Source organism: Phacochoerus africanus, chromosome 2, assembly GCF_016906955.1.
Source record: "Phacochoerus africanus isolate WHEZ1 chromosome 2, ROS_Pafr_v1, whole genome shotgun sequence".
Taxonomy (NCBI): Eukaryota; Metazoa; Chordata; class Mammalia; order Artiodactyla; family Suidae; genus Phacochoerus; species Phacochoerus africanus.
Genome location: NC_062545.1, coordinates 182,420,071 through 182,433,995, shown reverse-complemented (window position 1 = coordinate 182,433,995; position 13,925 = coordinate 182,420,071). Strand labels below are relative to the sequence as shown.

General features: G+C 38.0%; 1 protein-coding gene and 1 long non-coding RNA gene across 2 annotated transcripts in view; one reads left to right on the top strand and one right to left on the bottom strand.

Moving 5' to 3' along the window:
• MAP4K5 (mitogen-activated protein kinase kinase kinase kinase 5) overlaps positions 1-3,683 on the top strand; it is a 132,501-nt gene extending 128,818 nt beyond the window's left edge. Inside the window, exons 32-33 of the mRNA XM_047767294.1 lie at positions 377-432; positions 2,065-3,683. Of these exons, the coding sequence (XP_047623250.1) occupies positions 377-432; positions 2,065-2,152 (144 nt within the window). The 3' untranslated portion in view covers positions 2,153-3,683. The remainder of the gene's footprint in view (positions 1-376; positions 433-2,064) is intronic.
• A 1,477-nt stretch (positions 3,684-5,160) lies between these two features.
• On the bottom strand, positions 5,161-13,734 carry LOC125119806 (uncharacterized). Its single transcript, XR_007133178.1, has 2 exons — positions 11,759-13,734; positions 5,161-5,632 (listed from the first exon to the last, which is right to left on the bottom strand). It is a non-coding gene; the product is annotated as an uncharacterized LOC125119806 (long non-coding RNA).
• Positions 13,735-13,925: the final 191 nt, after the last annotated feature.

Below are 13,925 nucleotides of genomic sequence, written 5' to 3'. Positions count from 1 at the left end.
CACTACCTCAAGCATCTGCACTGTGATATAAAGAAAGAGTAGCTGTTTAGGACAGCAAACCTGTGTTCAAATCTTGGATCTACCAGTGATTTGACCCAAGCAAATTAACTTACCCCTGTGGGTCATAGCTTTTTCTTAATATAGGAATGATAATACGTATCATAAAGAGTTCTTCTAAGGAAAGTGCCCGGCCTGTACCAGATGTTTCATAAATGTTGGTTTGTTTCTACTAATAAGTCCAAGAAAACTTTAAAGTTTATTTTATCTGAGGAATTGAGTCTGTCAGCAGTTATTCTGTTTAATAATTTCTCTATCTAAATGATTTTTAAATTATTATTTAAATAATATGGGACTAAGTTGCTATTTTCTTTCACAGGTTACCCAAGAGATTTCAGATGAAACAAGAGTTTTCCGCTTATTAGGATCAGACAGGTAATAGTTTGGTTATTTTATTACCAAAGGAGTTCAGCGATTGTATTTTTAATTGTACTGTCAACCTCTCACTGTGTTTCACACAAAACTTCTTTCAGTATATTTGTTTTATCAACGTAACATTGGTTTATAACATTATAAATGTTTCACGTGTACATTATATTTCTACTTCTGTATTCCCCATAGTGTTCTCATCACTAAAAATTTAGTTTCCTTCCATCACCGTAAAATTAATCTCCTTTACCCATTCGCTCTCCCTCTGCCCCTACCTCTTCCCCTTGGTAGCCACTCAGTATCTGTGTGTTTGTTTTTGTTTGGTTTGTTCATTTATTTATTTTTGTGCATGTCAAATAAAACTCCAAATTGTTGAGAAATTTCCCCATATCTTTATTGAGAAATATTTTAGTCAATTACACATTTTTCTCAGTGTGAGGATCGTGATTCCAGAGATAAACTCAGACAAGACAAAACTTGTTAATATAGGTGTTTATGTCCTTATTACCATGGCATATTCCAGGCTCTTTTGTTGTTGCTGTTTTTGTCTTTTTAGGGCCGCCCCTGTGGTGTATAGAGGTTCCCAGGCTAGGGATAGCTGCCAGCCTATGCCACATCCACAGCAACGTAGGATCCAAGCCGCATCAGCGACCTACTCCACAGCTCATGGCAACACCGGATCCTTAACCCATTGAGCAAGGCCAGGGATCAAACCTGCATCCTCATGGATACTAGTCAGATTTGTTAACCACTGAGCTATGATGGGAACTCCTGTCTTAATTTTTAAAGTGATTTTTAAAATCATATTGTTTAAATATAAGTATTAGTGTCTAGGAGAAAAAACTAAGTATGTCAGAATACTAATAATGGTAAACTCTGGGCAGTTGAATTATATGGGTAATTTTATTTTCCCCTTTTCTGTCATGCATAACTTAAGTGTCTGTTACTTTTTTGTTGTTTTCATTTCAAAAGTAATATGCTTGCCATAGGAAATTCATACACTAGAAGAGTATAGAGTATTTATGCAAATTCCAGCCCCCACGTCCACTTCCCTTCTAGACATTTTTCTCTGCATGGGTATATTGTTTTTTTATTTTGTTCTCGTACCTGTTTTCTCCACTATGTAGATCCTATAACACGATGCTTGTTTGGTTTTTCTTCCTATTGGTCCTTTCATTAAACTCTTTCCCCACCCTTGTTCCAGAGACAAGGGAGATGGCCCCATTTCATACTTTTTTAAACTATTTCTTTTCAAATACCTTGAACAACAGTGTAAGTGGGTGTCTCTTAAAATCTTGTTTTATTCTCTCACTCTATCTTCCATCCCCTTCTGTGAGTGTACATTCTAAAGCTTATTATTATATCTTTGCTGGCAAATATGAGTAAGTAAATTTTAGCTGGAATAAGATGAGACTATCCTGAAAGTCTTCAGTATTTTATATTCATAAATTCATCAATTCTTATTCAGTTCTGTTTTTAAGCTACAAAATGTAGAGCTGAATTTGTACATCTCTGATCTCTGTGTAATCTCATGTGAATGTGAACAATGATATTCCTTCCTGGTTTGATGTTAGTGCTTGAAGATGAAATCTCTGATTTTACTCCTTTAACAAGACTTTTGTTTTGGTTTAATTGCAGGGTTGTCGTTTTGGAAAGCAGGCCAACAGAAAATCCTACTGCACACAGCAATCTTTACATCTTGGCTGGACATGAAAATAGTTACTAAGCAACAGAAACTGGTCTCAAATGACAGGAAAATCAATACACACCCCATTGAAAGCAAAGATGTCTTAAGGAAATTCAGTACAAACTACAGTATCATTTGCTTTAATTTGTTATGGGTTATATCTCAAATGATCTGTACTTTACAATATTTTCTGTAGCTGGAAACAGCTAGTCTATCTCTTGCCACTGTGTGGTGGTTATATCAAGTTTGCTTAATAAAAGCTATGAGACAAATAGTCCTCTAGTTCTAGGAAACACAGTCTTTTTTTAAAAAAAAAAATAATGTTTGTAACAAGGGTGCCATGATATTTTTAGGTAGCAACTCGTGATTATCTTCAGAGAGAGGAATTTAGTGACAGTTTTCTCATTTTATACCATGTTTTATTCCTTCTTAATGAACATAATTTGATAAAGAAATTATCAGATAAGCCTTTCACTTTTACATTGGCCATTCTGTATGTTTTTGTAAAATAGAATATTTAATCCTTATTTATTAATCTCTTGCTGGAGTGGTGTAATGTATCTAACTTTTAGTAAAGGAGGGTTGCAGAGCAGCTTAAATTTTTTTATAATGTATAAAAACTTTGTTTACCTTTTAAGACTAGTACTTTGAAGCGTTAAAGGCTGTGTTTGGAGGTTCAATACATACATGCAGTTTTATTTAACACAAGTATTTTGTAATATAATATCATCCAGAATTGCCTTAAAAGGGAGTTACATGTTTTCAACTACACATAGTTGTTAGGGGGGTCATGTAGAAAATATTGATGATGGTTGAAATTGTTAGAAGAAGTATGTATGTCTAGATGTTACTATCGTGTGTATGTATTCTCGACAAGCAGTATAATACACCTGTGATTTTTTTTTTCTTTACATTAGGGATAATGCTTAAGAAATTAATCTTCATATATATTATCATCCCTAATGTAGGAGGGAAAAGTACTTAACTGCCCATGATATGTATTTTACTTATACTATACCAGAGGGGGAACTGTAAAGTAACTACACATGTATTCTTGGGTTTTTCACATATATAAGTATTCATTTTGAGTAGTTGTAAGAAAAAAAATCCTTAAATGAAATTTAATTCCTGATGGGATAGTATTATAAAAGCCAGTATTTTAAAAATAAGAAAGGATAGGGCCATTGTTGAGTTTTCTTCCTTTCTGCTATTGTTAGCATTCAAAATTAAAGTGTCACTTTGGTACCTCTTGTCTTAACACATTTATTGAGACCAGTTACTATTGAGATGATTAACACAGGTTGGCAGTAGCAAACTGTAGAGGCATTTTGAGCAATTCCTTGAGAGGAAGACAGTATAACTATCTCATTCAATCTTTGGCGATCCTGTATAGTAGGTATTATCATCATCTCCATTTTTCAGATAAGGAGAGAGGGGGGTTAGCAAGGTTAAGAGAGTTACCCAATTCACACAGCAAGTTAATGGTTGAGCCAGACCATGAGTCTTGTGACTCTGTTCTTTTCACTATGCAATATGCAAACAATAAAATGTTATACAAATGAAATATAAAGTATTGTCCTTTAAAAATGCACATGATTTCAGTAAGTGTGTCGCTGTTCATTTTGGGTATTTTAAATGGGGCCTCTAAACTGAAGGACACTAAATACAATAGATGGCAGGGGACCATTCTCAAAACAGGAAATAGTTACATTCTGGATCAAAAGACCAGTATCCTCCTCCTCTTAGTGAATTTTGGCAGCCAGCTCTCCCCATCCTAACAGTACTGGAAGAGTCTTCTCTGTGCCATCTGGCCAGTGCAAGTGGAAAGACCTAAAGAGATCCTGACATCAAGGGTGTTCTAAACTGCTCAACTAGATAACTCTACAGTGAAAATCATAATGTGCCCACCACCCCATGCATGAATCCAGGACTTGGAATTATCTTTTAATCTTGTGCTATTAAAAATGATTAAACAACCAGGAGTTATAAAATATCTGAGGAAAGCCTCTAACTTGAAAGAGAGAAAACAGTTGGGAAAGCATTGAAAGGAAACAGACTATGCAGGATGAAGAAAATGTGAAAAGAAAAGTATCTTTGGGAGTTCCCATCGTGGTGCAGTGGTTAACGAATCCGACTAGGAACCATGAGGTTGCGAGTTCGATCCCTGGCCTTGCTCAGGGGGTTAAGGATCTGGCGTTGCCGTGAGCTGTGGTGTAGGTTGCAGATGCGGCTCGGATCCTGCGTTGCTATGGCTCTGGCATAGGCTGGTGGCTACAGCTCCGATTCGACCCCTAGCCTGGGAACCTCCATATGCCATGGGAGCGGCCCAAAGAAATAGCAAAAAGACAAAAAAAAAGAAAAAAGTATTTTTAAAAAGATGTTGCAACTATGAATCAAGAGTAGGATACTTTTAAAAGGCCTTTCAATAAACAGAGCTCTTAAAAAAATATAGCATGGCTGAATAATTTAGTAAATGATATAGAGTATAATGTTTATGAAATTTCTCAGAAAATAAAAAGAAATGGAGATATTGGGGGAAAAATTTTAAGAAAATTAACAGCCCATGAGGCCCAATATCCAATCTCCCAGAGTTCTAGAAAGAACAGAAAACAGTTCTTTTCTGACAATAGCAGCTTGATTCCACCAGGTCTTCTAAGAAGCTCTGTGATAGTTCCCACAGTTGTCTCCTGAAAAACAAATGGCTGGATCTTTTATCTAGGCTCACTCCTCACTGGTTGAGCTGCCACTGAGGCATTACCTCCTAAGTTCAAGAAATAGTTCCAAGACTAAAGAAGTTTAGATTCTAGATTGAAAGAACACAGTAATGGGGGGGGGGGAACCTATACCAAAGCACATCATTATGAAATTTCAGGGATGTTGGGGTCAAAGAGAAGATCCGTTATGTTTCCAAAGAAAAGGAGCACATAATATACCAAAAGGAATAAGAATCAGAATAGCTTCACATTTCAGCAGAAACAGTGCCTCTGAAATTCTGAAAGCAATCTCCAAACTAAAATTCTGGGTCCAAATAAACTACTAATCAAATCTAAGGGTAAAATGAAGATATTTTTATTTGTACACGGTCTCACAAACTTTACCTCCCATATGGTCTTTCTCAATAAACTACTAGAGAATGTGCTTCATAAAAATAAGGGCATAAACCAAGCAAAATGAAGACGAAAGTGCAAAGACTAAGATTCAGCATAGGAGAGAGATGAAGAAAGTCCCCGGAAGACGGTGATGAGATATCCAAGGATGACATAACACCAAGCATACAGAATGTGGTGAAGCACATCAGAAGCTCCCAGAGAAAATTTTTTAGAAAGATTAAACTAATAAATGACCTGATACACCTCCCAGACCCCCAAGAATTGAAGCGAGGGATTTGTGATGTTAAAACGAAGTAAGGGGAAGGATCAACATAAAGTTGTGTTATTGAAGTTCTTGCTGTGTAGACAATAGCAGCTTGATTCCACCAGGTCTTCTAAGAAGCTCTGTGATAGTTCCCACAGTTGTCTCCTGAAAAACAAATGGCTGGATCTTTTATCTAGGCTCACTCCTCACTGGTTGAGCTGCCACTGAGGCATTACCTCCTAAAGCACCAAGTTGCAGCCTACTCCTGGGCCAAGTGTCAGAGAACATCCTAAGACACAAAGCTGAGAGAGTGGGAGATAAATGAGCTCAAATAGAACTATCCACTGCCTCTATGGCTGAAATCAGAAGTGGGTGGAGCAGAGTTCCTGTTGTGGCTCAGCAGGTTACAATCCCAACTAGTATCCATGAGAACATGGGTTCAATCCCTGGCCCCACTCAGTAGGTTAAGGATACAGCATTGCCATGAGCTGTGGTGTAGGTCACAGACATGGCTTAGTTCCCGTGTTGCTATGGCTGTCATGTAGGCTGGCAGCTACAGCTCCAATTGGACCCCTAACTTGGGAAACTGGTGCAGGTGTGGTCCTGAAAAGCAAAAAAAAAAAAGGGGGGGGGTTGGGTGGGTGGAAGGATTCAATTAGTGATGATATTGTTTCTAAGCAAAAACTTACCTATGGTTGAAATCAAGTAAAAAACTGGAAACTGTTAACTCCAGGAAAGCAAAATGTTGTATAAGAAAGAAAAGGTAAGCTAGGACCAGTGGTTGAATGCCATAATAATGTGAACAGTAAATAATAATCAAAATGACAACAAGATCATATTGAAAGAGTGTATAGTGTTGTGGAGCTGAGGTAGAAAAGCTATCTAAATCCTCATCTCTACAGTGGGAAATCAACTGATAATACCTTAAAAATTAAAAATCAAGAAATAGCTTATTTAGAGATATGAAAATAAAATAATCTGCTTTAACCCACTGTGCCACTTGTGGGAACTCCATAAATTCTATTGAAAATTTATATAAATCAATAATGGAAAATCAAATGAATCTAGACTGCTACTTTACTCAAACAAAAATAAATACCAAATAGATTATAAATAATCAAAAATATATAAAACTAATGCTTTTAAAATAAAACATCTCCATGAACTTAGTGTAAGCAAAGATTCTGACTATAAAAGGAAGTTGTTAAAATTGACTTAATAAAATTAAGATGTTCTGTTCATCTAGGGACATCTTTATACAAGATGAAAAGATAAGCCACAAAACAGAAAAGAGCCTTGCATTATATGTATCCACAAAAAGACATGCCCAAATTTAAAGAACTAAGGCAGACAACCCAAAGGAAAAGTGGGCAAAGGATTCTGAACAAGCTCTCCACAAAAGGTAATAACCAAATAGTCAATAAATGAGGGTGGAGAAACTGAAACACTAGCACATTACTAGTAGGGATGGTGCAACACTTTGTAAGAGTTTGTCAGTTTCTTAAAAATGTTAAATATAGATTCATCATTTGACCTAGCAATTCCACTCCTAGGTATTTGCCCAAGAGAAAACATGTTCACACAAAGACTGGTATACAAGTTTCTATAGCATCATTATTCATAATGGCCTAAAAGTGTAAGCAACCAAAATATCCACCAACTGGTAATTAAATAAAATGCAGCATATCCTTGTGTGGAATACTATTCAGCAATGAAAATGAACAAAAGTACTGATCCATGCTACAATGTGGATGAACCCCCCCAAATATGTTAAGTGTGAAAGAAACCAGTCACAAAAAGATCACCTATTGTAACCATTCCATTTATATGAACTGTCCAGAAAAGTAAACCTCCAGAGAGAGAAAGTAGACTAGTGGTTGCATAAGGCAGAGGTGAAGAATGGAGAGGGTCATAAAGTTTCTTTTTGAGGTGATAGAGATATTTTTAAATGAGATTGTGAGTGATAGTTGCTCTGTAAACTTACTAAAAATCATTTATTTACACACTTAAAATGACTGAATTTTGTGGTATGTAAGACAGACCTCGTAAAACCAAACAGAAAAGAGAAAATCCACAGGGTCAGTAAACACTTAAAAAAATATAACTTCATTAGTTCCAGGGAAATACAAATTAAAACAATAATGCTGCTACAAAATAAAACCATAATACAGTCCTATTACACATCCCCCAGAAAAACTAAAATGTAACCAGAGGACAATCTTAAGTTTTGAGAGGGATATGGACCAACCAGAACTCTCATACCTGTTTATTGGAGTGTAAATTGGTACAATACCCTTGAAAAACTAAAGGTGAACATACACATACATTATAAGCTAGCGTTTCCAATCATAGGTCTGCACCTAAAAGGCAGGATCATCAACAGACATAAAAGACTGTGCACTACACCATTATTCACAGTCGCCAAAATTCAGAAATAACCCAAATGTCTACCAACTGTAGAAAGGATAAATAAGTTGTGGTATATTCATAGCTCAAAATACTACAGAACCATCCAGAAGAATAAACTACTGACAACAACATGGATTTCAATCCTTAAGAAATATAAGGTTCTTTGTAAGAATCCAAACATTCAAAGGATGCTGTAAGATTTCACCTAAAGGAAGTCAAGGACAGGCAAACTATGGTTAGAAATCAGGATGATGGTTACCTTTAAGGAGGAATGAAGGAATATGGTTGAGATGAAGCATGAGGGGATGCTTTTGAAGTGCTAGAAATGTTTTTTCACTTCTCAGCAAACTTCACACTCATGATTGATGCATTTTTTTTCTGTATGTACTTATACTTCAGTTAAAACATTTATTAGAATCTGGGCCAAGACCAGTAATGGGGAGAAATATTATCTAATTATCCTATGATATCCTATTTTATAAATGAGAAGATGAAAGGTTAGTCATTGTCATACCCTGGGTTCTCTAGAAGCAAACAGCAAGATGGAATTAGAAGTGCAGGAGATTTATTGGGGGAAATACCTGTGTGAAGAATCAGTGAGCAGGGTAAGCAGGGAGACTCAGCACAGATCTGACATGTGTGAGATGAGAAAAGGAGGAAGGAGGACTGGATAGAGCGACAGGCTGCAGTGCAGCTCTGAGAACATCTTGGCCAGTTGATGGGGGCGGTACTCCAGAGCAGAGACTGCCCACTAGAAGAATCCATTGTTGGAAAATAATGGCTCTGGTTTCAAATCCCTGCAGAACTCAGTCCTGAGCTGGGAGTGGCCCAGGGAAAGCTTGGCCAATGCTAAGGTGAATTCTGAAAGTTAACTAATTTCTTGTAGCAGGTTCTCTCTCAAAGGGAGATCTGACCAATGCACATCTGCAGCTGCCACACTCACACATGAAGTTAGCGGGAAAGTTGGGATGAATCCCAGGTCCATCTGTCTGTCTGAATCCAGACAGTCCCTTTCCGACTGCTTATATGGAGACCTATCAAGTGTAGCTTAAGTATGTAGAAAACCATTAAACAACGCACATCTCTAAAGCACAGTATTTGGAAATGTAAAGATGGGAGGAGAGGGCATTCCAGGCAGAGGAAATTGTATCCAAAATAAACATAATTGAGGGTTAAACTCCTGTCTCAGGGTTCTTTGGCTGTCCTTTGGTTATGATGGATTAAAGAAGCTGAAGAACTGGGCTCAGCGAAGACTTAGGAGCAGCAGTCAGTGGAGAGTCCCTCTGGGCACGCGAAAGGAATCTACTCCAAAAGCACTGTGTTCCTTCATGCAAGATTCAGTTCCCAGGAAAGGAACCCACTTAACCTAGGTTTGGTCATTCCTGAGTCACAGAGGGTATGTTACCTTGAATGATAGTCCCGCTGAAGCAGAAACCCAAAGCAGGAGGAGGAATAGATGTCTGGCTTTTGACAAGAAGGAGAAAAAGATGCTGGGCTGATAAAAGTAACAGATGTCCTGCACAGTTATAAAATGCCACTTGGTGAAGCTTAAAAAAAAAAACAAACATTCACCACGTGTGAGTGGAATGGTTCATTAAGTCATTATGATCATCAACCACAAGTTCTTTCCTCAGTAATTTTGGTAAGTGTAAGATTTAGCCCATTCTAAAGATGACATTAAAGTGGGGGTATATGACTTCATTCTGGTCATGTTTCTCAAATCTAAATCTTCCTGGATTGGTTACTTCATTGTGGTTATCTTGTGATGACTAGAGGACACAGAATCCAGTGATCCGTGTTAACCACCAAGAACCAGGGCATCCCAGGCATTTGATGTTTAAATGCTCCATATAAAGCACTGACTCTGAATCAAGATTCAAATAACATAACTATTTCTCAGTTTAGGTTTCTGAAAACCCATACTGGATACCCATGTCCACTTAAATTCCTTAAAGTCCAGTTCCACAGTCTCCTCTAGGATGCCACAGCCTCTTGCATAGCCTTGATTAAAGCTTCTATTACTATATAATAGGTAGGTATTTCTATTATCTCTTAAGGATGAGGAACAATAACACTTATGTTGCATCCCCAGCACTGAACGGTTCCTGACATGTAGTAGGTGGGTAATAAATATTTGCTAAATCAAACTACAATAGGATGCACATTGTGAGTCAGTAATGAAGTAATTTATTCATGAGTATAACTCTAAGAAAACTTTTCTTTGACTCTTAAGAGTCCAGCTCTTGCAAAATGCAGATACATTACAAAAATCTTCCAGGTTTCTGAAAGTGAGGAAAGTAGTGTGAGTAAATTATTTTAGAATATTGAACCTGGATATCTAGGCTCAGGGTCTAAGCAGCAAATTATTTAAAAACATCGAGCCTAGGTATCTAGGCTCCAAATCTAGGATCAGTCAGGGTCTAGGCAACAAAACAGGAAAGCAGAGTAGGCATTTTACTAGGGCAGAATTAAAACAATGAACATAGGGAAATGTTACACAGAGGACAAAAAGAGCAAATTAGGACACTCAGAAAACTCAGAACAACTGCAAGAAGCAGCTACCACCAATAGGGATAGAGAAATAAAAGGGTAACTTTTGGGATTACTAGAACCTGGGGGCTCAGAGAAGATCCACAATACCGAAGCTCTGACCTTGGGGAGATGCCTCTGTACAGTTGCCACCAGCTCATCAGGGGCAGGGTCCCATGAAGCTGGGCTCAGACCCTGAGGAGGAGCTGCTGCTGGCTACTCTGAAGGTATGTAGTAAGGCTGGTTCTGGAAGGGCTAAAAGCAGCTGGATCTAGGGAGAACTTCCATAGTTAAGGAATAGCAAGAAACAAGAAGGAAGTTTTTTCTCCTCCTCCTCCTTTCCATTCTCCCAGTGTCTCCAGTCGGTCCAAATGAACTGGAATGGATGCTGGGAAATACAGTGTGCAGACTTCCAGCCCCAGCATAACAAACCAGAAGATAAAAAGGGTTCATTTGGAGCTGAAAGACATTAATTAGGCAAATAATACACCTAGTTCATTGTTTGACCTAAATTGTTGTGTAGGAACCCTTTCAATATGGTCCTTAAAGAGGGAATAAATAACATGCCATGTAAAACAAGGCAAAAGGCAAGAATGTTACTTATTATATCATCTGTGTCATACTCCCTTAGTGACTTATTTTCTCATATCATTAAAGTTGGAATTTTAAAGGCACTAAATGTCTAACTGCTTTACATCCATTTCGCTGTGCCTCTTTATCTAAACAGAACTTTTTAGGAAGACTTAATAAGGGAAGTTTCATGTGATATTTACTGGCAACTAATGTCTAAATAAATTATTATTATTATCATTATTTGTCTTTTTGCCTTTTCTAGAGCCACACCCATGGCATATGGAGGTTCCCAGGCTAGGGGTCCAATCGGAGCTGTAGCCACTGGCCTGTGCCAGAAACACAGCAACACGGGATCCGAGTTGTGTCTGCCACCTACACCACAGCTCACGGCAATGCCGGATCCTTAACCCACTGAGCAAGGCCAGGGATCAAACCTGCAACCTCATGGTTCCTAGTTGGATTCGTTAACCCAATGAGCCACCACGGGAACTCCATCTAAATAAATTCTCTGCAGATTAGTTTTTCCTTCTATTTCCACATAATTCTCTGTATCCTATACCACTAAGTTTTAGAATAGCAAGTTAGAAATTTTCAAAGCCAAATGCTCTGAGGGCTCTTCCTCCTGACTGATTCCAGACCCCCAGAGGCTGGGGAGCCTGGTGTGGGGCTCAGAACTCACTCCTGTGGGAGAACCTCTGCCATAGAATTACTTTCCAGCTTGTGGGTCATCCACATAGAAGATGGGGGATTTGATTATATCTTAGAAGCACCCCCTCTTACCATCTTATTGTGGTTTCTTTGTCTTTGGATGTAGAATATCTTCTTTTGGTAGGTTCCAGGCTTTTTTTGCCAAACCGTTCACCTGTTAGTTGTGATTCTGGTGTTTTCGTGAAAGGAGGTGAGCTCAAGTCCTTCTACTCCACATCTTGTCTCCTGTCTCAAAGAGAAAGTTTTAGTATCTGGTAAAGCAACAATAAATAGTCTTGACATATATCTTGCAATTAATGAAATATCACCTAATCCATTCTGATTAGCCAAATACCAATACTCAGATAGTCTACTCTTTCATTGTGGTACACATAAATTCGAATGATAAACTGCTCTCAGCCTTTGAAAATGCACATGTATTCTGATTTCTTGCCCATGGCATATCCTTTGAGAAAGCCTTCCAACATTCTGCTTAACTCAGCATGTTCAATTCCCTACTATGGGTTTGGCAGACTTGGAGCAATACAAACAGGAATAAAACAAAGTTAGCAGCTCAGTGAGCACAAAGCCTAATTTGAGACAGACAATAGGCCAAATGGCTCTAATACCTGGCCAACTGGCAGTGTAGTGGTGATCACTTCCAGCCTGAAGATCTGGTAAGGATTTTTGTGCAATGTGGCATTAGACCTCACTCTTAAAGTTGGTTCCACTTTTCCTTTGGAGACAAGCTGAAGAATGCTTTGCCAATGTTATCTCAATAGTCTTCATTTTTATCGAGCATACTGTGGTTCCCATTACATTAAAAGCTAAATCTTGTTTTCCCAACTAAAAATAGAGTGTCTGTGTGTGTGTTTGTGTAATTAACACAAATGTACTCTCCTTTATCAAACTGTCTCTTCTTGATTTTAAGATAGTAATGATGGGAACGAGACCACAAAAAACTTGCAGAAATCTTTTAATTCTTGGCATTTCCACAACTCTTCAAAATGCAAATAACTTAAAATAATATAGTACCACACTTTTTACTTGTTTCTATTAAAACTTGTCACACTGTGTTCTAATTATATTCTCTCTTCCCCTCTAGAATTAATGTCTGAGAACAAGGATTGCATGTTAATTCAAATTTGTTTCTACAGTATATTACAGGAATCAGTTACTCAATAACTGTTTCTATTTCTATTACTATCTATTTCCCAAGGGAGACTATCAAAATACTTAAGTAATCCACAAAACCTTAGCTCTTCTGTCACTTACTGTGTCATGATTTTACTGAGTCCCCGCTTAATGGCAGCCCTTGTGATACAGGAAAGAGCACTCCTCCCCCCATCACTCTGGTGTCCTTTGGTGTCCTTTTCTTCCCAAAGTGTTATTTTATACTCCTTCAAAGGACTAGGACATTCCTGCCTTCTCCTTTCCATTCCTCACCAAATTCTGCTCTCAAGAGTATTTATGGCAATGTGATACTAACAGAGCTAGATGGTGAGTATGCACCTCACTCTCCCTTTAGCAGAGAAGAGAGGCTGAGAGAAGGTAATCAATTGCTCAGGATCATACAGTGAGTTGTAAGGATATGGGATTTGAACTCAGACCTCTTAAGGTCCAAATGAGCACTCTTTCTAACATATGCTGTGGTCCTGTATTAATATGCCATTTATAGCCTAAATAGCATTCCTCTTTAAGAGATTTGCCTTCTCTCCAGGTCAGAGCTTAAGATAAAATGTTAACATGGAATTTTATGTTCAATAGGATATTACAGAGGGTCACAGAGCTCTTCTGAGGTTCCTAAAATTGTATCGTCCAGCTTAATCATCCCTTAATAAATCCTTCAATTAGCTGAAGTGGCTTCTGTGGTTGGCAAGTAAGATCCCAGTCCACAAATCAAAACCACAATGAGATATAACCTCACACCCATCAGTAAGACTACTATGAAAGAGAGAGAGAAAGAGAGAGGGGAAAGAGGAGGGGGGAGGCAAGGAAGGAAAAAAAGGAAAGAGAGGGAGGGAGGGAAGGATGGAAGAAAGGAAGGAAGGAAGATGTTGGTAAGAAAAGGATATGGGAAAGTGGGAACTCCGTGCACTGTTGGTGGGAATATAAAATGATGTAGTTGCTATGGAAAACAGCATGGTGGTTCCTCAAAAATTAATAATACAATTACCAGAGTTCCCTTGTGGTACAGTGGGTTAAGGATCTAGCATTGTCACTGCAGCAGCCTGGGTTGACAGCTGTGATACGGTATTCT